The 27608-nt window shown below is 40.3% G+C and overlaps 2 protein-coding genes across 2 annotated transcripts; one reads left to right on the plus strand and one right to left on the minus strand.

The window, feature by feature from the left end:
• Positions 1-1397: 1397 nt before the first annotated feature.
• On the minus strand, positions 1398-13950 carry gclm (glutamate-cysteine ligase, modifier subunit). Its single transcript, XM_030083663.1, has 7 exons — positions 13573-13950; positions 11105-11167; positions 9574-9658; positions 8729-8785; positions 8438-8640; positions 4774-4888; positions 1398-2515 (listed from the first exon to the last, which is right to left on the minus strand). Exons 1-7 carry the CDS (start codon positions 13702-13704, stop codon positions 2346-2348), a joined length of 825 nt encoding a protein of 274 aa, XP_029939523.1. The 5' UTR covers positions 13705-13950; the 3' UTR covers positions 1398-2345.
• A 5994-nt stretch (positions 13951-19944) lies between these two features.
• Positions 19945-21958, plus strand: ccl25b (chemokine (C-C motif) ligand 25b). Its single transcript, XM_030084027.1, has 4 exons — positions 19945-20028; positions 20392-20484; positions 21495-21612; positions 21850-21958. The coding sequence occupies exons 2-4, from the start codon at positions 20421-20423 to the stop codon at positions 21956-21958; spliced, it is 291 nt and encodes a 96-aa protein (XP_029939887.1). The 5' UTR covers positions 19945-20028; positions 20392-20420.
• The last annotated feature ends 5650 nt before the right edge of the window (positions 21959-27608 follow it).

A 27608-nucleotide genomic window follows, 5' to 3' on the forward strand; every position in this document is an offset into this window, starting at 1 on the left:
GCAGAACGCAGAGTTAGGTAGTTTGTTCCACCATTTGGGAACAACAGAGGAGAAGAGTCTGGCAGGAGATTTAGAGCTGTGCTGGGCTGGAAGCACCAGGCATCTCTCACATGCAGAGCGAAGTGGGCGTGAAGGAGACTTCTTGATGACCTTGTCCAGCTGCTCCCTCTGACTGTCTGTGACACACTGTACAAAATTGCTGATGCCACCACTAAGTCATAGATCCTCAGGAGTGCCACCTTCAGTCTGAAGGACCACAGTCTCCTCAGAAGTTAGAGCCTGCCCTGGCCCTTCCTGTACAGTGCGTCTGTGCTGTGAGTCCAGTCCAGTTTATTGTTTGGGTGAACATCCAGGTACTTTATAAGACTCCACTCTTTATGTTCATTGCCTGGATGTTCACCAGTGAGGGGACAGCAGACTGGTGTCTGCAGAAATGAACCACCAGCTGATTTGATCAAGAGGTGATTTTGCTGACACCTAGGGCTGAACGATATATCGTTATCATATTGATATCGGGATATGAACATTCAGGACATTAGTTTCTCAAAATCAGCGATATCAAGATTTCCCCTGCTTGCCCTGCATGTAAGCTTGTCCATGCACAGGTAAGGCCAGCCAACCACAAACCTTGTTTACTGGTTGACAGCTGATGGCAGCCAATGAGAAACGTCAGAGGGAGGGGCAGGAGGGAGACTGAGATGCACACTCACATGTGCTACGCGCAGCGGAGAGTAAGCAAAACAACAACATGAGTGCTGAAGAGAGGGCGGTTGCAGAATCTGCACAAACGAGTTTGGTGGTAGTGGCAGTGAGTTCTCATAAAAAAATTGAATTTTTTTGCATCCTTTTGTATTATGTTTTTATTTTTCTTAAAAATGCTTAACTTTCACTGAATCCATTGTAATATAAAGTATCGATATCGAGATATCTGGCATGGATATCGAGATATGAAATTTTGCCCATATCGTTCAGTCCTACTGACACCATTCCATAAAATTCTGTCAGTCCTCTGTACGCCACAAAATTGTCTTCAGTAATCAGGCCAACGATCGCAGAGCCATCTGTGAACCTCTGCAGAACAAAATTGTCTGTGTTGTGTCTGACATCTGCATTGCAGGGGGTGAAGAGGAAGGGGGCCAAGATGGTCCCCCTGGGGGGCACCCACACTGCAGGTGAGCAGGTCAGACTTACAATCCCGGGCTCTCACTAACTATGGCCTGTTGGTGAGATTGAGTAAAATCCACTCAGCCAAATGAAAGTCCACCCCAGCCCTGTCCACTTTGGTTTTCAGGAGCACTGGCAACACAAAACGTGCAACAATACCTCTCAAAGTATTATGCATTATTACCTTATCACTTGTTGGTAGCTAAAAAAAAATCAGAATGACAGGAAAAGCATCTAGTTGAATACTTTAATACAGCCAATTCATGAACAGATACAGTATATGAGAAAATTAAATATGTTTACAGTACAAGAGACAACTTGAGGATTTACTGGAACCAAGCCAAAAAAGCCCATGATACATAAATAACACCGCAATCAGACTAAATTATTTTTAAAAATCCAGTTGTGTAAAGTTTCAAGTGCTTAAAAAAAACACTGGATTCAAAATAATCTCATGTGCATGGGTGATAAACAGGTAAAATCATCTATGATCACATGGCTGCCTGTTGAATTGGATAAAGTCTGATAGAATGTGTGGAACATACTTTGGTTTGAATTAATGGGTCAGTCTTCTTGGTTCAGGAATGTGGATAATTTACTGTCCAGCAGGTAAAAAAAAAAAAAAAAAAAAAAATCCAATTTTTTTTAATTCTTGGAAGTGCTTCCTCTCTTTTTAAAAATTAATTATTCCCATATGAAGGTTTGACTGGTTCTAATGGTACTAAATCACTAATTTATCATCATTCAGACACAGCGGAGACAAAGCAGACATCAAAATAGAAGGATAAACAAGTGAGAGGCACTTTACAACGTGATTATGAAATCTTTGATGAAAGAGTAGTGGCAAACATTGTCCTTCATTGTGACAAACTACATTGCCGATAAGCCACATATCTATTGACTGTCTCAGAAAAACATCAATGTTCCTCTCTAGAACTGACACAGGAATTCATCTTCTGCTTTTGGAGCTCAATGTTGCTACGACAGTGAATACCTGCATCTGATAAATAGAATGAATCACAGATGACGAAGATGTAACTCATCTGTCAGATAAAACAATGACTCGAGGTGATTGGTAGCTTCCATTTTTAAGAGTTATTAATTCACATGTGTACTGAGTGAAAACGTTGGGCAATGGCTTCGTCCCTGTGTCTTTTTTTTATTGTTTATGCAGTTGGCTGCTAGGGGCTTGCCTTCCTTGCACTGACAAGGTAACCCTTGGACTTAATGATGCCTCTGCTCTTAACGATAACAGAGTAACGCAGGACCCACTCCAGTCTCCAGTCTCCAATGTTTAGGTCCTGCACACCCTCTTGCACCGCTTCCTGGAATGTTGCTGCAGACATGAGCTCTAGAATTAAAATAAAAATAAAAAAGAGACAAAGACAAATATAAACAAACAATATAAACAAACATTTAAATCCTGAAAATCACACACCGTTTAATCTTAGTCAGAGGAACATTTGCTTACAGCCCAAGATCAATTTATGGTGATACATCATGATAAATTTTCTTCACATCAGTCAATATTGAAATACCACCATATAATACAAATCGCAATTTTTCTGTTTTAAATGAGTTTTGTTACTCTTAATAGAGATTTGGAAATATCAGAAGTAGACATTTTTTGTAAATATTTATTTTCTGCCAAAGGTGAACGTGACATGCAACACCATAAAACTATTTCACGTCAATTAAAAAAAAAAGAAGGAACTGTTATGTCCTTTCTTCTGAGAGAACACATTTTATTTCAGTGTTGTCCCACAGCTTGGGAGCTTGGGTGTCCACTTGTCCCATTCTCTCTGGAACGTGAAGCGCTTTGGTGTCTTTGCAGCGCTTTGGTGCTTCAGACCCCCGTGGAGAACGGGGGTCTGAAGTATTAGGAAACTTCTGTAAAACTGCAAAATAAGCTGTAATAAAATCAAACAAGGACAGATTCAGCAACTGCACAGCTTATTTCATGTCTAAAATCTGTTCGGAAATACTTTTTGCTGAGTTGTTTTAGTAATAATAGAGAAAGTTTGTGACCAAGCCACCATGTTGTTCTAGTTTAAATTCCAGGAGCAGATAGCCCCAGAATCGATGCGCTTGTCTAATCAGGTGTAGGCTGGATAGTTATGAAGTTGATAGGGGGATCAGTTACAGTCTTTCAAATAAACAAACTGCACTAGTTTGTTGCAAGACAGACATTTGAAGAAGTACCGACTTCACACAAATCTCCAGTGAAATCATTTTGGTTTCCCTATTGAATACAATGATGAGGGGGCAAAAACTGCCAACAGAAATTCCGCTGTCTGCAAATACTGCTTGAAACATGTCCCACATTTAAAAGGCAATGTAAACTGAATAAGGTTCTGCAACAACATCCAAAAGCAAAGTACTGAAACCAGGGCCCAAAAATCGAGGTGCAGACCGTGCCATGGGCTCAGGTTGTCAACGTCCACACACGTGTAAACATGTACACGGATAACAAATCATAACCGTTTGGAAAAATCAATAACCGAGTACACGTCATTTTCCTCCTCCTCCTCGTTCTTTTTTCACCTATATGTATATATAATTTTTTGGGGGGTGATGATGTTACCTGAAAAGCTTCAGATAATAACATTATCTAACTAAATGTTCCCTCTAGTGCAGTTACCCACATACATAATAGATACATGCAGCGCAGTGTTACGTTTATTAGTCAGTGTTGCGTTCAAGCTGACTCGGGGACACAATGGCAGCTGACAATGAGCGGAGCGCGGTGTGGCAGCTTTTCTAACCAACTGGAAATACTGTTGGATGGAGGTTGTGTCAGGCACAGCTAGTTTACAACAGCAGCAGGGGATCCACGAGAGATCAGCTGCCATGGAAACACTCCAACAAGCGCGAGGGAGAGACGCAGCGGCGCTACCGCTAACGGTTCACAAGCTAGCACGAGTGATCTGACATACAACAAATTGAAACAACGTGACAAAACACTTAGTGAACATATCATCAACTTAATAGCTGAAATGGTGGCCCTCTGGTCTGATAACTACTGGAATGGCTTTGACTTAATGGGATTATGAGGTACAGTATTTCAATGGAGACAGAGCCCTCCAGTGGTTATAAAGCGCAACTGCTATAGAAAAAGATCACAAATCTCTGACGTCACGTGTAACCGGACACGTCAGTTAGCAGCCCCAGTTACACATGTAGAAAAAACTGTAACCACTGACACCCCTACCATGGGCTACCTGTACCGCTGCATTCCTAATACTGAGAGGTGTTTCTGATACTCAGCCTCTTTCATGTATGTTAATGAGGTGGTGAAATTATGACACATTAGTTTGTAGGAATTTACCAACTGAAGACACCAGTGAGTGTTTGTGACTGGCAGGCCTTCAATACCTTAGATCGAAAATCATAACCTGTAAGGAACAAACTATCACACAGATAATTTGACACACTTCAAATTTTACTTGTACAGAATTGTTCACTCCATCAAACAAATGATTGGAAGTAACAACATAGTAACGACTTAATCTACATGTATGATGTTCTTACCTGTAAATAAAATGCAAATTGTGATTATTAACAAAAAAAACATCTGAAAGGCAAACAAAAAAAAAAAACGGGACTCACCTTTGGGATCATTGTGTGTGAGGAGCTGGATGTCAAATTCTTTAGCAAAAGCAGTCAGGTCAGGAGGCATTACACAGCAGGAGGCCAGGTTGACCTGGTTACTGCTGGGCTTCACCTGGTCCAACAGAAGAACAATGCACTAATGACTTCAGTTTAACAAAGAAAACTGCACAAAGGAAGAACTCTCCGCTCAAATTATGCAACATGGTGCATCCACAAGGCATTCAGAGTGCTTAACTTTTTCCTTCGTTTTGTTGTTAGTCTTATTTCAAGATGGATTTAATTCAACACAGTGACAATGACAATATGAAAAAAAAATGGGGTACTTTAATTAGAGATTTTTTTTTAAAAAAAAGCAATAAGAAAACACATGTGCATAAGTACTGACACTCATTCAATATTTTGCCGATGCACTTTTGGCAGCAATTACAGCCCCAAGTCGTTTTGGATATGATGGCACAAGCTTGATGCTCTTATCTTCCTGTTTGCAGCAATTCTCAAGCTCCATCAGGTTGAAGGGGAAGTGTTGGTGTCCAACCATTTTCAGGTATCTCCAGAAGTATGTGCTTTGACAGGGTCACTCGAGGTTATTCACAGAGGTAGGGCAGGGTGATGAAGTGACAACGATATATATCAAAAAATAACTTTCCCCAAAGAGTCCAATACACTACACATCCCAGACAGAATGGGACGGATGGCCGCCCCGGCAGTGGGACAGCACAGAGGCACTGATTATAGTTGAACAAGAACACAAGATCAATAGAGGCCGGGGTGTATCACACGAGACAAGAGCCCAGCTGCAGACTGTGCAAGGAAGTCCCTGAAACAGTACAGCACATCACAGCAGGGTGCAAGATGCTGGCAGGAAAGGCATACATGAAACGCCATTACCAGGTTGCAGACATAGTATACAGAAACATCTGTGTCGATTATGGGCTGGAGACCCCAGTCTAGATGGAGCACACCCCTGAAAGTGGTGGAGAACAACCGAGCCAAGACTAGGGCTGGGTACCCTTAGATATTTTTCAGGTACAAGTACTTTTTCGATACCTCACGTACGGTACCAGTTCCTGAACTGTACTTTTTTCAATACCTGCCTTCACGGCGCACAGACGACGCCATGACTGCATTTGCACTTCATGCCACTAGGTGTGCTGTTGGCATGTTCAACCTTATTTTACACAGACACCACAGAGGAAGAAGGGTGCCGCAGGCTCTCTCTGAGGCTCTTTCTGCATGTTGTTAGAAAGAGTGTGAGCTGGTAAGACGTGGTAACATGTTCAATGATGCGATGCACCGTCTTTTCAGTAAAAGAGAAGAACTGAATGATCGTTTCCACACATGTTTATTGACCACGCAGTTATTTTAAGAACCGAAACCGATACCCGTACGCACGTCTCTTGTTCGGTGCTGGTATATACCGAAGATTTTCGGTCGGTACCACTGAGGTACCGTTAAATGGTACCCAGCGCTGGCCAATCAGCCTGACATAGAGGTGGTGGATAAACACGAGAAAAGAGCAGTAGTGATGGATGTAGCAATCCCCAGTGACAGCAACATCAGAAAGAAGGAGTAGGAGAAGCTGGAGAAATACCAAGGGCTGAAAGAGCAGCTGGAGAAGATGCGGCGGGCTGTGAAGGCAACAGTGGTGCCAGGAGTGATGGGGGCACTAGGAGCAGTAACCCCCAAGCTGGACGCATGGCTCCAGGAAATACCAGGAACAACATCTGACCAGGAACAGCTAAGATCCTGCAGAGCCCTCAAGCTCCCAGGCCTCTGGTAGAGGACCCGAGCTAGAAGGAGATACAGCCCAGGAAGAGTGAGAACACAGTTTTTTGTTTTAATGTTTTTAATTAATATACATATCACGATTGCCGGTGTAATGATAAACCACAGTGAGATTCTTGGTGGTTAGTGTTACTGTTTCAAATTTCAATTATCATTAAAACTGTCTTTGATTATCACACTTTGAATAACTCATGCCAGTACTGCTCATTTCCCTGGGAGGCAGCAACACTGTCACAGGTACGCGTGCAGTGTACGATGTCGAGCCACGTACAGTAGTAGAGCAACACACTTTTCTGCTGTGTACAACCGCTGGGACTTATTTAAGACACTGCTCCAGTATTGGGCCATATGCAGTGAGAGAGGCATGTTTGGCTTGCTTCCTCTCCAGGCAGTGCATCAACTTCACACCGAAGTATTGAGTGAGACAGGAAGTCCAACACATATTTGGTTATTTTTGTAATGGAGCAGGTTTTCATCCAGGATAACATTGGTTCTGGCCTGGTGATGACCCTGGTTCCCTCCACACTTGATGCTTGGTATTCACACCAAGGAATTCAATCCTTGTCTCATTAGACCAGAGAACTTTGTTTCTCGTTGTCTGAGAGTCCTTCAGGTGCATTTAGGCAAAATCCAAGTGGGCTGCCGTGTGCCTTTTATCTGGGCACTCTACCATACTGGTCTGATTTCTACAGAGGTGGTTCTCTTTCTGGACTGTTCCCCTCCTCCCACAGAGAAACACTGGAGCTGTGACCATCAGTTCTTAGTTACCTCCCTAACTAAGGCCTTTCTCCCCCAATCACTCAGCTTAGACAGCCCTGTCATTATGCACTATTCAAATCATGTGCAATCAACTTAATTTACCACAAGCAAACTCCAGACAAGTTGTGGGATGATCAGTGGGAACAGGAAGCACATGATTTATGTTTTAAGCCTCATGGAAAAGGGTGTGAAAAGATACATACATGTCATTTATTTATTTATTTTTTTTTTCATTTTTTTACAAATATTTAAATATGCAAATATATCAACAGGCATTGTGACAGACAGATACTGAGTGGACAACTAAGGAAAAAATTAATTCTATTAATTTTGGAATATGATTGTACTATAAGGTTTGGAAAAGTTAAGCGTTCTGAATACTTTCCAGCTGCACTGTAGATCAAATATATTATTTAAAGATATTATGGCTTTAAACCAAACCAATTATTTTTTTTTATTTGAAATGTTTACTTTCAGAAACTCATTCTGTTTGTATGCACTTTGGTTAAAACCCCCACCATTTTCTGGCTCTTGACTTTCACAGGAATTGTTAGAAACACATTTGGTTCTGGGTTAACACTGAGGAGGATGGAAGTTGTGACATGATCAAAAGTCACGTCGTTTGCTGTCTGTAAAACTTGCTGTGAGAGCGACTGACAACTTGTGAGTGCATATTCCCAGACATCAAACCATCACTGCACTCCTTCAGCCCAAAGGAGCAGTAAGCTGGGTGCAGGTTGCTGGAAGGATTAAGCCTTTCTCCAAGCAAGAACCTCTTTGACGGAGCAAAGTTAAAGATAAAAACGATTAAAGCAACACATCAAAACACAATTAGTATATTGTCTGGACTCGAAAGTCAAACTCAAGGATGACTGACGGCACAATTTTGCATCAAACAACTTTGTTGTTAACTACTGTTAGGATGGATTAGTGCAGTGAAGTATTATAGGAGGAATACTACTTAAGATAAATTGATTTCAAAAGAGAAAATGAGATAACCGTATTGAAGAGAAAGTTGATAACTGTAATCAGAGTAACTTAAAAATAATGTAAAAAGAAGAAAACATATCAGTGCAATTCAGACTTTGAGATTTGTAGATGCAAGAGTCCCTCTGACCTGAGCCCAGTTGTGGAGTTGCTCCAGCAGATCTTTGTCCAGGTCAGAGGTACCGATGGCGGCGATCTGTTGGCTCCGGACGAGCGCCTCCAGCTGCTTCCACGCCGGCTGAAGGTCAGCCAGAGTTTGGTTGTCACCCTCCAAGGGTGCAGAGGGCGCTATTATGACTGAGTCAAGCTGAGACACTGCCAGTGTCTGGCAGGCTGAAGAAATAAATTCAAACAAGGCCATATTACTTAAATAGCTTACTTAAAAAGGCTGTGCCTCACCATTTTATTTTAGTGATCTCACCTAACTCCACCGCATCTCTGATGGATGACTGATTTGACTCACAAAGGAACAGCTTCACTGCAGAAACAAAGAACTTGCAAACAGATCTCATTTTGTTTAAAGGGGTCATTTTATGCAAAATTCACTTTAAAAAGGTTTCTTTACAGTCATATTACCTCCCAGAGCCTCTGTATGAGCCCCCAGAAGTGAAAAATTCAGTCACCTCCCTCAATTGCGCACTCCACTTTTAAGAAAATATACACTCAAACACGCGATTCTGAAATCTTACTTTTGTCTACGTCAACAAGAGGAACACCACTCCCCCCCCCAGAAGAGGATCCAGCCTTTGGTGAGCCCTCGGATAGGTGGTTGTAGTAGTATGTGCTGCCGTAGCCTCATTAAGACGTTCAAATTTGAAAATTGTCTTTTTCCTCCTTGTCTCCCTACAACACATTTTTGAAAATGACACTGAAACTTAAGCTGAAACGGCCGAGGGGATGTGCCTCTGACTGTTCCCCCACCATGTGTGAGAGAGTGGTAGTGGCCAGATGCGTTCGAGTGCATCCCGGAAAGTAGGCAGTGAAAATCAGGCTGTTCGGGGGAGGGCTCCTCAGAGCCACTTTTTACACCGCTCAAACTCCGAACATAGGATCAATTTGGGGCAAACAAACTTGTATACTATGTTTTTGGGCTTCTGTGACCTATATTACGTGACTGAAAAATAGCATAATAGGTCCGCTTTAATCAAACAAGAAATCACTAAATAGTGCCAAAACACAGACATTTTCAGGTACAAATCAATGACAGAAAGTGAATCTCAAATGTTTCTTTACAGATTTTATGTCGGCATCCTAATCGACACTGACCTGATACCTTCACCTCCTCCCTCTCCTCAGGTGTGATAGCGTCTGTTGCCTCAGTGATGAAGCAGTCCAGCATGCCTGGAGGATCCTGGAGGGACCAGAAAGCATTTTGAGTGAGACTGTAACAGTGGCACTGAAGCTTATTTCAGATGTGAAGCAAGCAGCTTTGTCAAATGTCCATTTCGTTGTCATTCAGATCAACCTGCTAAAGAATTTGAAGAGTTAATTTATACAGGCTGCTACACTATTCCAGATTATTCTGCAAACAAAACCTTTGCTTTACAATCACTCGGAGGGAGGGACTTTATGGGGGAGTAGGTCAAAGCTTTTCCCAACATAATCAACACGCACAACTGCAATCAAACAACGGTTGTGCAATACACACATATATATTTTACTGTCCATCATTCATTCTTTTCAGCATTAAGCTGACACAGTAGAAACCTAGAAAAGGGCGCAGATATTACTGATACTGACTACTGATAAATTATTTTATTACATACTGACTGACACCAGCAGTAGTGTACAACAGATTTGTGCAGTGTGGGGTGATTTTCTTCCCTGATGGGCCAGGTCTCCCAGGATCTTATCTACTCACCACAGGATAAAGTATGTTTTTTTTTTTTGTGTGTGTGTGCATGTTGGAGTGGCTTTCTGATGCAACAGTCCTTTTAAAAGTAAATACTGATTTGCAGTGCACGAACACTGCTTTTGTGGAAGCAGTTTGATTCTTAAATGCATTTCACAGTATCAACTTGCCATTAAATACCTTTGTCCTTTTTTTCACCCCATGTATAGAAAAACCTAAAATGGACCAATAATTCAAACATGCCATTCTTAACATTTCCCTGCAGGGCCTGTGTGTCATGAGCTTTGCATTTCAAATATAGAAGACCTCCTCACTTCTGCACACCCCCCCCCCCCCCCCCCCCCCCCCGCTCCCAGTTGGTCCTATGAGCGAGGAGAATGAAGCTGGGGGCAGATTAGCTGAGTTTAGCAAAACAGCCAGAATGGGGGGTGTATTCAGGCAGACTGATGGTCCATTTTATGTTGTTACTGCAGTCTTTTTAGTTCAACTTTATTTCACCTTGAAATATATAATATAAATGCATTTTGTGATAGTCCCTTTCTCAGTCCAATGCTGCTGTTATTGAGCTAAACATTGTTCAAAAACATATGTACACCAACCCCCCCCCCCTCCAAACTAACAGACAGATGCACATTGGGAATGGCGCCTTTGGCAGCCAGCACGGCATGAACATTCAACATGACAGCTTCTTTTCAGTAAGCCTACAAGTTTCTTTGATGTCTGTCACTGCAGTTATTTCACTTTCCCATTCACTGAAATCCTCCTGAAATACAGAGTGGCAGCACATCATTGAGCAACTCATTCATGTCCTGCCGGTCTGGCTGCATCACACACTTCTTATTTCAAAGTCACAAAATACATGGGAAATTGGTTGATGGTGTGTTTTGTCATTGCATCCAAGGGGGGGAAAAAAAAAAACACAAGTCAAACTCTAAATCTTCTCACCTTGGTTGAAGGTTTTGTCGTGGAAAACCAATCATTCAGGGTGGCCTGGATACAGTCTCGAAGCTGAAAAACAAAAAACATGGTGACGTTTAAAGTTATTTCGATTGAAGTTCCTATTGCAAAGGTCTACGGTTTGTGTCTATGTTCATGTTTCGCTAATGCAAGACAGTTTGACCATCTCTGCAGATGAAATGTATTATATTCATTATTGGCAGCGTTAAGATATATATGAAATCAAGCAGTTGACTTACCAACAGCATCTATAGAGCTGTGGTATGCTGGTTGGGAGATGCACAAGTCACCGTGAGCTATAAATCATGAAAGAAGCTGGACTGACAAACTAACAAATAAAACTGTCCATTCAAAGTGTCTCATCTGTTTGTGCCATAGGAATACTGGCCTGCTGCATCATCTGTTCACTAAAGTTTATTGATGAGTGAAATGTAGCATCAGAAAATGTAAAACAAACCAAAACATGGAGATGCTCTTTGTTGGACAATGAGAGAAAGGGACACAGAGCAGGAGTGGTCACATTTTAACTGTTAAATTAGTGAGGAACAAGGTCAGTTAAATTTTAATTAACTGTTGTGGAGTTAAGAAGAGACTGTGATATGTACAATAGATGTCTATAAAGAAAAAGTACAGACAGACATAGTTTAGGTATCCTTTGCTGATTTTCAACACCTCAGCCATGCATGTGTTTACACGTTTTTTTTTTTTTTTTGATAGGCAAATAACCAGTTTCGAATTTTGTGCTATGAGTGTAATCTGAATATTGCCAAATTATTGCTGAATTAAAATAAAGGAAAACAAAGTTGATTCCAAGCCTCAGTCTTTTAGAGAAAACTACAAGTCACACAGTGGATATTACAGCCCACTTCTTCTGTTTAGAGAAATTTAACCTTCATAGTAATGTAGGAAAGACATTTATCTTATTTTACCTTGCTTTTGCACTGTATTCCTCATAGTAATCTGGTATGTGTAACTTATGGGGCTTTTTTTCTTGTGTAATAAGTTTGACATAATACTGGAAATGAAAAGTGTTTTGATTGAACATAAATTGCTAATTTTGCTATGTAACTGGGGCTCTTTTCTTCTGAAGTTAGCCAATCCACCCCATTTTTCCTGGACAATTAAATACTACTTGGATTTGGTTTAAGCGATTTCATAGATTATTAAAAATAATGATAAAATGAAAATATCAAATGAAAAGGAATGTCCAAGATTTCTTCTTGTCTGGAAATTCTGGTAAGATTTAAGATGTTAAAATAAGATCTTGTGCTCTTATTACTTTGACAATTTTTTTGTTTGAAATGTCCAGAAAGTCTCTCCTAACTAGTAATTTCCTATAGTAAAATTCCCCCATTAAAAATACATAAAAAAATCAACTTCTTTAAATGACAGAGAGCATATTTTAAACAAATAATATATAGTTTCAGTCCCTGCAATCCTTTTCAATAATGCTTTCCTCCATAAAATATAAATAATCAAAATACCCAAGTAGGATGGTAGGGCACACTTGAAAACTGCTTAATTATGACAAACAACTCAGTGTGTTAAGATGTAATGAATTGAAACATAACGTGTGGAGGGAGGCACACACACACACACACACACACACACACACACACACACACACACACACACACACACACACACACACACACACACAAAGGTAGACATCGGTTCTTACTCCAAATACACACATGAAGCCAAGTGCCTCTCAAACAGATCAACCAAATGAAGAAACTGTAAAAACAGTTATTAGATGTTTGAACGTGGTTTTGTCCGGAGCTTGACCATTTTTACATATTAGCAATACTCGATTTTGTTCATTTGAATTTTTACAAGGATATTCGTATTGAATCACAATTATGAGCAATTTACACCATGCTACTTCCCAATTTGCAAAACAATTTCGTTAAGTGTCGGATTCATCATTTTCCAGAGAAAAGCTTCAAAGGTAAACATTTCTTTTATGTAAGTTTAATACCTTCTACTGACCATGTAATTACATCAACTTAAACTATGAGTAGTTTGGGAAGAATGCCTCGATATTTCACCACTTGTTGTGAAATGAAGTCCTTTCAGATCATGAAGAAGAGCTGGCAGTTACAGCAGCAGAGGTTCGCTTGTTATTACCAGTGAACAACAATCATTCAACAAGACTAATGGCTAGTGAACTATTTACCACACAGTAGCTCACAGTTGGTTTACACGCATGAACGTGAAAGCTACCTGTGATGGAGTAAAGCTGCTAACTGGACACAACGCAATGCTGCGCACATCTCAGAAAATGGCGAGAACAGGTAAAAATCCTGTTTGGTGTGATTATTTGCTGTCCGCCAGTAAAGTTTAGAAGGCTAAAGGTTTAACCAGGCAGCTCAACATGCGGGCTACGAGCTAACGTGCTACATGAACCGACACACGTCGCGACATGAGATTAGAAACTCTCCGGCTCCTCTCACCTCCTCGCTGGGGGAGCCGGGACACTTCTTCTTCAGCCGGCTCCGGCTCACCAGGTTCCCGGTGTGCAGCCGCAGAGTCTCGGCGTGGCTCAGCAGCATCCTCGCCTCAGTGCTGGTGTTTTGGGGGTCCATGTGGTCTCTCGGTGGCTAAGCTAACAGGCTGCTCACACAGCGGCTTTCTGTGTCGCAATGTGCCGACGGGCGAATCTCTCACTTCTGTCCCGGACCTGCTGCTGCTGCTGCTGGAGGAGCGACTCTGCAGGACAGCCCCCGCCGCTGCTGAAACAGCGTAGTCAGGATGACTTGCACTCCGCGGTGTTGACTGACTTGACTCGCTGGTTTGCCTGTTGCCTAGTGGCTGTTAGGGAGTTAAGCTATTCGGACACGCCCACAGATATATGGACTGACCGGGAAAACTGGTTAGGATCCCCCGGAGCTGTAACTCACGGTGGGCCGTCAACACCGGACCGGATTACTGGAGCGTCTTCTCCAGCAGAGCTCCAGTTTGACCGCTAGATGGCGTCTCGACATATTTTTCTGATTCGTTAGTGGCGACAACTCCAGACTGGGTAACTACAGGCCCGACCTTTTGTTTGGAGATTACATGTTCTCCCTGGGCCTGCGTGGGTTTCCTCCCACATTCCCAAAACACGCACGTCAGTTTAATTGTTGAGCCAAAAATTGCCCATAGCTGTGAAAGCTCTTTCTGTGCATGTGTGGGGTTTTGCTAGCTTTTTGTGTTTATGATGTTTTCAAACACACAACACTGGATCATTGGTGAAATTACCTTTTATGACTACAGAATGTGGATGAAGCTGATCTTGAGTTTATGTTTTTTTTTTTTTTTGACCAACAGAGGAAGTAAATACTGCTTATGACACCAGACTTGTATTAATGTGTCATAAAATTGATAACATTATTCAATGCTGTCACTTCACTTTGAGTTCAAAAAATCATGCTTTAGCATGCTAAGCATGCTGATTAAATTGTTGGTCATTATTCTGAGAGTGGCGAAACCTTAACCTAACTTTTTTAATTTTGATAAAAAAAAAAAATGTTTATGCTGTATTTATTCTCCTTCTTTACCTAATTGAACCATCTGGCACCAAGGGTTGTTGCTCAGGGACCCACGTTGGGTCACCCATTTGGCTGCGGAAAGAAACCAGAGAAAGTGGTTCAAACCCACACACACCAGGAGAACATGCAAACTCCACACAAAAAGGTTCCACCTATAGTGTTTGAACCCTAACCTCCTTGCTGTGAGGTGAGAGCGCTAACCACTGCATGGCCACATAATGTCTGGAATCTTTTTGATAAATGGCTTTATTTGCACCGAAGCTATTTAATACTCTGGACAATAGCTTGTTAATTGCACTAAAGAAACCAATGCTGCAGAGAATAATGTAACCCTAAAAATATTTTCCATAAGAATAACCATAAGAATAGTCAAACATTAACAGTGGAGATTGAAAAAGTAAATGCACACTCTCTCCAACGAGAAAGAAATAACTTACCCTAGCCCCCAATACTTTGAAATAAATACACAGATTCAAATGAGCAAAAAAAATAGCTACTTACTGGTATATAATCGGTCAGTGACAGCTTTAATTTTTACCACTTTCAGGTGGCTCCAATGTCGCAGTGTTGTTACAAGTGAAAGGCTAATTAGTTGTAATATCATGTAAATGTGAATAAAAATGGAAGGCATCTTTTTGTAAAGTGAAAATATTTAAAGGGGTTACTCATTGAAGGTCACTTTTCACTGAATCTAAAATGCTCTGCAGGCAGTTCTGCAGAGTGCTGCCACAAACCACTTTGTTAAAATACTTGGGACAATTGATTTCAGTTTTTCTTTTCAAGATAATAATAAAATTAAGTAAAATCATTTATTCTCCCAAATTACTGTACCAATAGAGATCTGTGTAAACTCTATGTAAGCATGATTATGGAGATGAAGGGATCCCTGACCCTCTGTTAAAGGAGGAAAACATCTTTCATTGTATTTCATTGTACCAAAAAAAAAAAAAAAAAAAAACTTTGAACATTGAGTTTTGATATTTGTTTTTACTGTAGAGAGACTGTTTCCTTTTTGAAACTATGGTGTATGGTAAAAACAATGCAAGGTCAATAAAGTCCAGTTTTGTTCCTTGAGTCTTGTGTAATTTGGAGGTTCTCCAAGAAGTCATGACCCAATCTCCATCAAGCTTTGAGTGCATGCCAAACCTTTCTTCTCTTGACCTATGCTCTTGGCTGCAGGATGTTCTTGCAAAATGTCAGGAAAGCCCAGCAATTACACTTTCATAGCTAGAATGAATGAAAAACTTTCACAGCAAGATAAGTCCTTAAAGGTGCATTAAGGAGTTTTACAACCTTAAAAATACTTATTTTCCACTGTAAATATATTACACATTTTTAATGATGTGTACAATGTGCCCTGACATATTCATTACAAGTACCTCTAACAGCGCTAAATTGTCACTTGAAAGCTGCAGTGCCGGTCCGGCACCAGCATTTTTTTGGGGAGAATTTGAAAGGAATGATGTAATGCACGCTCCGGCTCCTTGAGTTTCGTTATGTCCACCATTACTCCGCCAGATGCTTAGTGAGCAACAACTGAGCAGGATCTTCCAGAAAGTAAGAACAGACTGGCTTCTAGCACTGCCACAGCTCCAGCACAGACTCCACCAGGTAAAAGAAACTTAAATCTGAGCGCTACTAAACGAGCGAAGACGGAGTCCCTCTCTTCCGTGCACGCGAGCCACAGGGACGAGTTTTTCACTAAGCTGCATTACGCCCAAGGCCTGCAGGGGGCGCTGTTTCGCATAAAACGTGCAAACTCCTTAAGGCACCTTTAAAGGAGAAGTCCCATACTCACATATGCATATGATTAAAACCGCACTATGCTAAAATGACTTAATATGTAAACATCCACTTAAAAACGTAACAAATATATGAACCTGTTTTACCTTTGTACACTTATCCAAACTAATAATGTTTCTAACTGCATACCTGAATACTAACAAAAAACATTTAACATTTAAAAGCCAGCCGAAACAATCAATGTACCAAACAAGGCAAGCAATAAAAGTGTAGTGATTAAAAACAAAAAAATAGCCAAGAGGCCCTTCAGGGTGGTCGCAGCCAAACTCTGGCTTGAGCTGCACTTCATTTCCTTGACTCAGAGGCGTCTCTTAAAACAGTTTAGCACATTCCTATTTAGATCTGAATATCAGTTACACATCACTTGCTTGTTTTCCCTATTAGGGAGTTTGACTTGTGTTTTTTCTGTCTGGTCTGTTTTATTTGTTGCGCTGTAAAGTTATGTGTGATTTTGCAACCCTTGTTGGTGAGAAGAACTAAACATGCCTTATAAAGAAAAAAAGATTTTGCTTACACTACTTTCCATTTGGGAGTTTGATGTTTTCTCAGTTCTGGAGTATTTACAGTTTACAAACTCGAGAATTAAAATGTGCCAGATATGTCTGCCTGGAGTTTAATGATGAGCAGAAGGAGGAAAAAGCTTTGATCAGACAGCAAAATATGTACATACAGATAGTACAGAAGAACAGTTTGCTAACTTTGTTTTTATTGTGAAATGATTTTATTTGACTCCCTTGATTGATTTTAAACTGAAAATCATGTTTAGGAGAAACTTTTTGGCTCCAGAATAATCCACGCAAATTGCAACAAGTAGCTATAGCTATAAACAACATCACTGAGGAGTTTACGTTTAAGAAAGTGCAAACAGAACAGCAGCATCAATTACTGGGAAAGACTGTGGGAGAGGCATTTTAAGTGCAGACTGATATCATCTAGTGATGGTCCTGTTTGAAAATCCCTAATGCTGTGACAGTCTATGTCAGGCATTTCTTAAAACAAGACAAACAGGATCATACCTGCTAGAGACGACCTGCATCAGTTCCTGCAGAGAGTCAGCGTGATGAAAACCCAAGCAATCCCAGAGCGAAGGTATATGCAGAAAATATGAATACTTTCTCAGTGTGATGCTACTATAACACTTACAAATCCACAATCAATACTGACAAATGTCTAGTAGCAGAGTTCTCACATTCATAACCATAAAGAACTGCCACAATTACAGATCAATTAAATGCAATGGAAGGAGACCCCAGGTCAGTGGAGGGATGTCACCATCACCCATGCATTTTGGTACCAAGCTGCAGCAGATATGGACAGATTAGTGATGGAGCTGAGTGACCTGTGAAGGAAGGTGAAGTGCCCTGCCCTGAACACAATCCCTGCAATAACCATCACCGAAACCCAGAAACTGATTCACACGTTCCAGCAACAGAATTCCTAAAGGAGTATGGATACAAGATGGACATGGTATGTAAGAACCAGTATTCTCCGGATGATAGACGACTAAAATAGAGGCATCAAGGGAAATACATCCAGATCTAAATCGCTGAGGCACTTGAAACTGTTCAACAGAGGCTAACAACTCTCGTTACCAGGATAAAGAAATACTACTCGAACTTTGTTTAATCGGAAATTTTATGAAAATTGATGGATCATTTAAACAAGTATCAAATCAAATTCCTTGAAACTGCTTTGGCAGTAGCTAAAAAATGTATTGCCAAGTGGTATACAGAGATGAATGGTTGCGTGCCTTTAGAAAAGATAACATACAGTGTAAGAAAATCATACAAAACCGTTGTCAAAATTTAACAGCCATATTTAAACTGTGTTGGTGTAACTGTAAAGTGACTGGCAATACTTTGCTTCATGTCAATGTATGTAAGCTGTAAAACAAAAACTGTACCTAAAACATAATGAATGAAGTGTTTTATTTTTCTTCCCCAGAGTGAGCAGGGATGGGTGGGAGTTGTGGGGAAAATTTAAAAGTATTTTTATGTCATCTGTTGTACATCTGTTCTGCATTTGAAACCAAAAATAAAATATTTCAAAAAGAGATACTACTCTCTTTACATCTCAAATCCAAACTCAAAATGCATCAGATAAGACTCGCCTACTCCCTGCAACTGCTTCATGTTGTCCCTCACCCAATGAATGTGTTTTTTTTAAGTTCTCTTTTATGTCATCTGTATTTTGTTAGGCTTTTTTTTCCCCCCATTTGTTTTGTACAAAGACCTTAGGTGATCTGACTGGCACTTGTAAATAAAATAAGAGCTGCGATAGTCAAATGCTGAAAAGGCATAATGGAAAGAGAAGCATCAGACGACACATCACGCACAAGTATTAAAGATTCAAGAATTCTGTCATATCAAGACTTAAACGTTCTTCAGGTAATGGAGTGATCATCATGGGGGGCATGTAAATGCTTACAGCTACAAAGTAAAATCAGGAGGGTCATCAATACAACATTTTTTAAAAGGGTGTCAGAGATTTTGTATAACTTAAAGCGACACTAAGGACCTTTCTAACCTTAATAAAACATTGCAATATCTTTTGTGATGATACATCGACTTACAACTAGTTGAATAACCTCTCTGTCATGGCCTGAAGGCGTCAGTATTGCTTTCACTTGGACTGAGCAGCTGTGAGGAGGGTGGTAGGAACCCTGCACACTAAAAAACTCCAAATGTGTGGACTGCTTTACGGCATGCGTCACATCATGATATAACATTGTTTAGCCACCATTAGATTCATTACCTCATCGCTATCCATCCTTCACACAGCCACTGGAAACAAATGTAGGCGAGTTCAGTCCTACAGCATGTCACCAGGAGCAGCATTTTACAACGCCACGCGCTAGGCCTCATGGGAACTGTAGTATTCCTTCAGACAAAACACTACTGCTTTTGTCCACTGGCGCTGCCAAAATCAACGAAAACTGAAAGTTCCTTAGTGTCGCTTTAAGTACTTTACTTTAGCTTGAAAATACACTACAGGAACAATGCAGATAGAGATTGATGTGATCATTTTATACAGATTTTTAATATTTCACTGTATTGTTTTTGTGTGACATTTCCCTTTTTTCTCGATAAAACATCTGTCAACAAGATAACAATCAAAACGTGATACTTAAATTTAACTTTTTACTCAAAATGTGACTGAATCTATATTTGCTATACTTTTACTAAGAAAAATTGCATCTGTATATACACATAAGGAACACAGCCAAAAATATCTCTAAAATGATTAGTGTGCTTCGGATGGGTTGTATAACAACATTGTTTTCAGGAAAGAAAAACAAACAAATTCAGTTCTCCTAGTGAAATTTTGGTCAGAAGACTTTGTGTAAAGCAGTCACTTTCCCTGAAAAGCCCCCCAATGGAATTCGGTGATCAAATTTCACTCCATCTGTGAAATTGTAAAACTTGGAGCCCTGCCGAGTAAGAGGAGGTGTTTTGAAGCAGTGTTCATGTCAGGGGAGGGCACATCTCACACTATAAGAACACAGGGCTACCACGAGTTGCACAGGACCTTTTAGCAACCAGGGACACTTTCTTGTGAAATACTGGATGTGAGCAGGTATGTTTCTCTGTATGCATATGAGACAGTTTCTTTTGCTCACTCTTAATGACTCTGAAATCCTGAGTTTGGGAACAAGTTGTTGTTTGTTCCAAGTCTCAATCTAGTTGAGATTCTGTTGGGGCGGTTCACTGGTGTTTTAGAAGAAATCAGCTCCGAACCAGGAAGATTTAAGCAGTCTCAGTCATGGCCAAATAGTTTTTCTTTTACAAGAGCTCAGATGAAGGGGTTTGTGATGGAAAACATTAAATCACTACCCAACATTTATAAGCTGGGAAGGATGGGGGTAGTGAGTGGATGAAGTCTGGTTCCAATTTTCTGCTACACTCTGCTCGATGTTTCACTTCATTTCTGTCTTTGCAGTGAGAAACACAGCAAGATCAGCTGCAGCCATGAAGTTTCATGCTCTTTTCTTCCTTCTACTCTTCACCTGCATGTATGTGAGTCTGGCTCAAGGTAAGTTGAACAGTTTAGAATTGTTTCATTGCAGAGCAGTGATGTTTGATTCAAATACAGACATTTAACTGCACATTTCATAACAATTATAGACACTGTGCATGCTTGCATTGTTGTTTTTATCAGTAGATGCATTCTAAAAATATATAATAATCATTGTTAAGTTTTGCACTTATTTAGGAGGATGAAATGCCTCACTTCAACCATTTTTATAAATGTTCCTCTGTTAGTTCACCAGGACTTATTTATTCTCTTTTTAATAATCAGTAAAGAAAGCAAGGTTATGATTGACTGTTTATATTTGTAAAAGAACTGTATGGTGCAAATGGTTATATGACAGATGTCATTACAGAGAAACATTGGTCCGCATAAATATTTTGGGGTCTTGTAAGTGCTGAGATGTTGATGTATCAGAAGTAAGTGAAGTTGAAGTATTGTAGGCAGGAGGTCCAGGACCAGACCGCGTTAGCAATTAGTCCTCAGTTAATGAAAAGAATATGCTTTAAAAACAAAATAAATAAAGGAAAAGTGATCTTTTTTTCAAATCATCCCTTTTTCACACAACTGAACAAACAAATGAACAAATGAATAAATACATCCAGCAAAAAAACCCAAAGAATTTTATAAAGTATTTCAATAAATTGAGCGCTTATGTGCATCTGTATGTGCATGTGTGAATGTGTGCATGAGTGCACATGTGCCTATGTGTGCTTGTGTGTGTCTGAATTCGTATAATTTGTTGATGGTCATGTTTAACTGATGCAAGTGAAGATTCAAATTAGCTTCACAGGTTGTTGCTCAATATGTAAAAACAAAAGACTGCAGGATGTAATTTCTCATCATACGCACACGCACGCGCGCGCACACGCGCGCACACACACACACACACACACACACACACACACACACACACACACACACACACATTTCAACGGGGAGCTAGGAAGTGATCTCTTATATAAATACTTTGTGCGCTACATAGCTTTGTACATTTCTCGCTCTATTTTCAGGCTCATATGACAACTGCTGCCTTGGGTACGTTGTAAGACTTCCAAAGAAAGCAAAGAAAAACATTGAAAGCTACAGGATCCAGGAAACAGATGGCGATTGCAACATCAGGGCTGTTGTGTGAGTTGTGAATGTTATTCCTCCTGTTTTTGGCATCACTGAGTTGCCCTGTATTGTTAAAATTCTGTACTATAATAAACTGGGTCAGCTTTATGGAAAAAAAAATAGTGCCCCTCGATAAGCACTTAATCTGGTGTGTGCGTGTGTGTGTGTGTGTGTGTGTGTGTGTGTGTGTGTGTGTGTGTGTGTGTGTGTGTGTGTGTGTGTGTGTGTGCATACGCATGCATGTGTGAGCAGGTTTCTGATGAAGAAGCAACCTTCACATAAAAAACAAAAGACGGTCTGTGCCAATCCAAATGACGATTGGGTCCGCACGATTGTGCAGGCATTGGATACAAGAAAGTAGAGTAAGGTAAAAAAAAAATTAAGAGTAAAAGAGGAAGCACACTTTAATTCTTAGGCTGACAGTTACAATGAGTGTTCATAATACCTGTGTCTTTGTAGATCACTATATGGAGAAGAACAACGGAGGGGAGAACGGCTGTTTCACCTTCCTGTCAGGCATCATTTAACAAGATGGATTGTGTTCATGAGGTATTTCCTGTTGCTGACAGTAACTGTAAATCATTTAAACATTGCTTCATAGCATAACCATACAGATATAACCACTATTGCAGCTTTCATATAACTGAGCCATATACTGTTCACTTGTCTGTGACATGTAGCGCCTGCAAGGTTTGAGCCATTCTTTGGCAGCTTTTAAATGTGAATTAGTATGTGTGTGAGTGTAACATATATGCAGATATATGTAAGGACTTTGGAGAAAAGCTGAGAGTTTGACAGATTTCCTTATTTTTGTATTGGCACTCTTATCTTACATTGTATTTTCTTACAACAAATAAAGTATAAATGCAGCAAAAACTCTGGATTTTACAGTTAATTATTACCTTGAAACACACGATGAAGAATATCTGCAGTTTCTTTTGGGGCATGGGTCTTTTCTGTGTTACGTTTCTCTTGTGAATACACAAGCTTTCTTCAGGCCCCAGTTCTCGTCTCAGTTGTCTCTAGTTGCGTGAGTTTGCGATTGGAGAAGTGCTCAGTGTGTGTCCTGTGTTTGTCTGAATTTAAGGTGGAGGGATGAACATCCAACTGTTGAAATCAGTGTGATCTGATCTTGTGAGCTTATGTTTTATGAAAAACAGCAGGCATAGCTTCACTCCCATAATCCCTTCTGGCATCACTTTGTTGTCAAATGAAAGCAGGACATATCAGTCGGAAAAAAAAAAAGAGGTCATGACGAATGTTCAACGGCACATTTGGCACAGAGCCACTTTTCACTGTTGGATGTTAAAGGTGTGTCATCTTCTCAGCCTTTCAGTCAAATGGAGTTGGATTAATGAATAATGACGACTTAATCATTCATGTCTCTTTTAAAATAACAATCAGATGTGCCTGTCTGCTTTAAGTGAGGTTTGCAGGCAATGATGTGCTCCCATAAAAACGGTTAAAAAAATGTTTGCGCTGTCCACAGTCGACTTTTTTATGCAAAGATTAAAATTACTATAAAGTTACTATAAGTCTTTAAGAGGGATGATTGCGTTCTACATTTCGATTTATTTATTATGTTAATCACTTTCAACCTTTGAAAAATTTGTTCCATCAAGAAACTTAATATTCAAGTTATTTGTTGTTGTTGTTTTGTTTTTAGTAACACAGTCTTGCATGATTACCATCTTTATCCAGTTCAGGTATTTAGTTGGCTGGACATTGTATCCCAGCAGACCCCTGGAAGAAGCAATTTATATCCTGGGCGGATCACCAGTTCATCGTTGAGAAAATACAGAGACAGACAAGAACACAATCCCAGCTTCACATTCATAACCTCAAATTGCTGTTTTAGGACTGTGACAAGAAACCACAGTACCAAGAGAAATCCCACAGACCTATTTTGTGAACATGCAAACTCCATGTCCTCAACTGAGCATGTATTTTGCTGTGAGGTGAGTTCACTAACCACTACCATCATGTAGCCCAACTCAAATTACATTAAGTTAATGTTAAAATAGAGATGGAAAAAATGTAGCTGTTGAGTATTATTTTTCATGCATGTCAGCTCAACACACAAAAAAGTAAGATTTATAAACAAATGTTTGCCTTGTCCACAGGATTTTATTGAATAATGATACGACCACAGATGAACCATGAACTAAGACAGGGGGGCCTTGGGAGCTCAAGGGCTTCAGACTAGGCAGTTTTGTAGCTTCAGTGACTGACACCGTGAAGAAAAAAAGAAAAAAAAGTCTTCTTGTAGATGGATTGCGAAATGTCCTCAGATGGTTTCAGTTAGTACGGCAAATATTTTTGTTGCTGACCCACATCATAGTGCATACTCACTGCTTTCCAGCTTTGACTCAAATTACAACATACATGAAACACCTAATTCTTCTACACGAGAATTGACTGCACTGTCGTGACTTCGTATCTGTGAGAAAGAAACCCAACATATTTGTTTTTAATCATTTTTGTATTAACAAGAATTTGTATCAAACTGAAACATCTGGCAAATCGTAATTTGAGAAGCAACAGCTCAGTGAACTTCATAATTAGTCAGCAACATGTTTTCCCCACATTGCAGAATCATCATCAAAAAATGATTTGATTCAACCCAGCTGTGAACATTTCCTCCTGGAGTAAGAGGAACAAAAATGTCAAGTGAAGCTAAACATGTAAACCAACTTTAATTCGACAGTGTTGAGAGCAATATTTCATCTTGTGATTAAACAAGTTTTAACACTCAGTGCAATGTGAAGTGGATCTTTTCAAACATTTGGGTGCCATTCTGCAAGGATGCATTTTATTCTCCACCAACACGCACCACTTAACAAAGTCGCCATGGCTGTTACTTTCACATGCAGGTTCCTGTAAATTCTTTTTCAAGGTCCCGTAAATCCCATCAACACAGGACTGGACATGAATCCAAGTTTTTCTTTCATGAATTTGTGGGCTCAGATACGTTTACATTCTTCAGTGGTGAAGTATTCAACGGCCCAATCAAGTTCATGTCAAAATAACATATGGCGCGAACAATGAGTCACACTGTGAGAGAAAACACTTGACCGCAATTGTTCTGGTTTTTTCAATACATGGAGCCTCAACAAACAGATCATTAGTGACGACAGAACACACTTGATTTGTTGGGAGTTCACTGGAAAAGAAAAGTTGAAATCTGCAAATTTTCATTGAAGATGTGTACATCTCATTTACTGTAATTTATATAACTGTAAAAAAAAAAAGAAAAGAAAAGAAGAAAAAAGAAAATAAACGACTAAGACCTAGAAATGGATGCATGTTTAGAGTTTGATATAAATAAAAAAGGATCATTACTCAAACAGTATCTTGCATAGCACAGCAATGACTTCCTCATATATGAATTCAAGACTTAAGTTTACAACTCAGTTTTTGCAGATGCAATATCAATGTTCAAGACATGGATTCCATCTTTGAAGCACTTTGAAAGTAAGTACAAAGGTTGAACATAAACCTCTGCCTGGACTCATCCCATAACTTAAACACATTCACCAACCGATAAAATACTCTGTGACGGATATACCATACGATTTCTTAAATTTGCAGTTTTCTTTATAAAGGTATGTGAAAATGTCACATTCGTCGTGAAACAAATTGCTTTCTTAAGGCAAAGCGTTTACACTTTCACAATCACATCACCCTTTATGACCTGCTCAGATCTGTCATTCATCCAAAGCTCAAGGCTGCTGTGTCGCTGCCAAACACAATGAGGAGATGGAAGATTATGAGTAAAAGAGAACATGTTTTATATGAAGGCAAAACATGAGTAACAGCAGTTACTCATACAATAGAGGTGTTCATCTTTGCTCACACTGATTTTCTTTTTACCAGGGTAAGTTGTTCACTCACAGATGCATAATCACTGTTTGAATGCAAAAGACATTTATTTATATATTTTCACCACTTTAGCCATCTTAAAAGAATTTACACTAAATCTCAGTCACACACCTGCCGACACTTGAAGTCTTAAGATGTGGCAGGAGAGAGTCCTGACATAAAGGAACAGATAGCCTCTCTGCTAATCCTCTCTTAAGGACACTTCTCTTCATGACATAATCCTATTCATAATTAACTTTAACTACTCATACTATAAACCCTGGGCTGCAGCTGTCATTGATTATTGTGTCTTCATCAAGTTCCCGTCTCTTACCTATTCATCATTTCCTGTTTTGTTTTGTCTTACCAGTTGAGTGGTTTGTTCCACATTTCCTCCCTCTACTTCTGTATAAGAACCTCTTCTGACTAGCCTTTGGGGGGCTGTGACTCAGTGGGGAGAGCAGTTGTGTCACAATTGGGATGTTGTTAGTTTGATTCCCGTCTCCCCCCTGTCTGCTTGTCGAAGTGATCCTTGGGCAAGAAACTGGACCGTATGTCGCCCCCAGTGGACGGACTGAGCGCCTTGCATGGCAGCCGCCTCCACTGGTGTGTGAATGTGCGTGTGAATGGGTGAATGTGATAATGCAGTGTAAAGCGCTTTGGGCTCTGTCAGTGCAGGGTAAAAAGCGCTATTTAAGTGTAGTCCATTTAGATTTTACTCTGGATACCTTCAACTATTCCAAGATCATTTTAACTAATAAAATATTTGAACTCATTTCACATTGTCTGTCTCTGCTTCTGGGTCCCACCACCACCTTTAATAGTACAATCTGGCCAAAGATGGACCCAGTGGACTTCTATCCTTTGCAGGGTGTGCTGGCTGCACCGGAGCGACAGCTCACAGAACAAGAGATGCATCTTGAGGCTGCTTTCCACTGAATCTATAGGGTATCTCTATAGCGTCATGAATCATCCATTGCCACAGTGGGCTGACGGGTCTTGCAGCTCCAGCTGTTAACATCACACTCGTTTCTGGAGCTAATTCCATATCGGCAGCTGCATGGCAATCATCCATGGTGAGCACCCCTATTCACTCGGCTTATCCCATTCATTCCTCTGCAGTTCTGTGAAACAAGATGTCTGTGCTGTGCCCTCAGTCACCGTGCCTTCTGCTACTGTCTCACTTCAGCAGGTGAGATGGCGCTCAGGTGGTCATTGACTGTGAGGGTGATGCTGACCTGATGGACCAGTCCCTCATTGAACAGCTGAAGTTGGGGTTGGTACAGTTGAGCAAGTCCCTCCAGGCTACATTGCTTAAAGGTGTAATGAAGGATGTTCTATTTGCTTTGAGTTCCGGGTGGATCATCAAAATAACTGGTGGTTCTGTTTGTCAATCATTCTGCTGAGCTACTTTCGTAAAGCCGTTGTACGTGCTCGCTCCCAATAAGGTTCTACTTATTGCGCATTCAGAGTGTTTATGTAGCCGATAAGCTTCGGTTTCAGCCAGTACTTACCGATGGCGAGTCTGACATAATGAAACTGTAACTGTTTCAGAAAATAAGTTTTATGAGCGAGGCCGATCACAGAAACTGTAAACAGAGCGATGCACGCCCGGGGAAGATGGGCTTGCACTCGCACGCTTCCGACATTTGATAGGCTTTTCCTCGGGAGGAGCAGTAGAGCAGGTAGGATGGTCTGGTGCATGCGTATTATTCAAAAAGTGAGTAACAGATGTTTGGCTTCATCTTTTCGAGAAAATTGTCCACTATACCTTTAATGGTCAGGTATTGTGGTGTGTCTCTTGTCACACCTGCCAGATTCCACTCACCCTTTCTGATATCCACACAAAGTGTCTTCGTATCCTCAAACTCTCTCCAAGAAAAGTATTGCTTTGCATACATACACCCTACAATACATACACAATCCAAAATCAATACCACTTCAGTACTTAACAATACCTACACCAACATGACAGCTGATCAGCAAGCACAGGGCATCAAGACATCACCAGATCATCTTATCTCACTCCCCACTTATAACACACAATGCACAAACCAGAATGACGCAACAACAACAACAACAACAACAACAACAACAACGGAGAGTGTTTTTAACCAGGAGCAACACCAAAGCATATATAAGCCCAACAG

This window comes from Salarias fasciatus, chromosome 23 (assembly GCF_902148845.1).
Source record: "Salarias fasciatus chromosome 23, fSalaFa1.1, whole genome shotgun sequence".
NCBI classification, from domain to species: Eukaryota; Metazoa; Chordata; class Actinopteri; order Blenniiformes; family Blenniidae; genus Salarias; species Salarias fasciatus.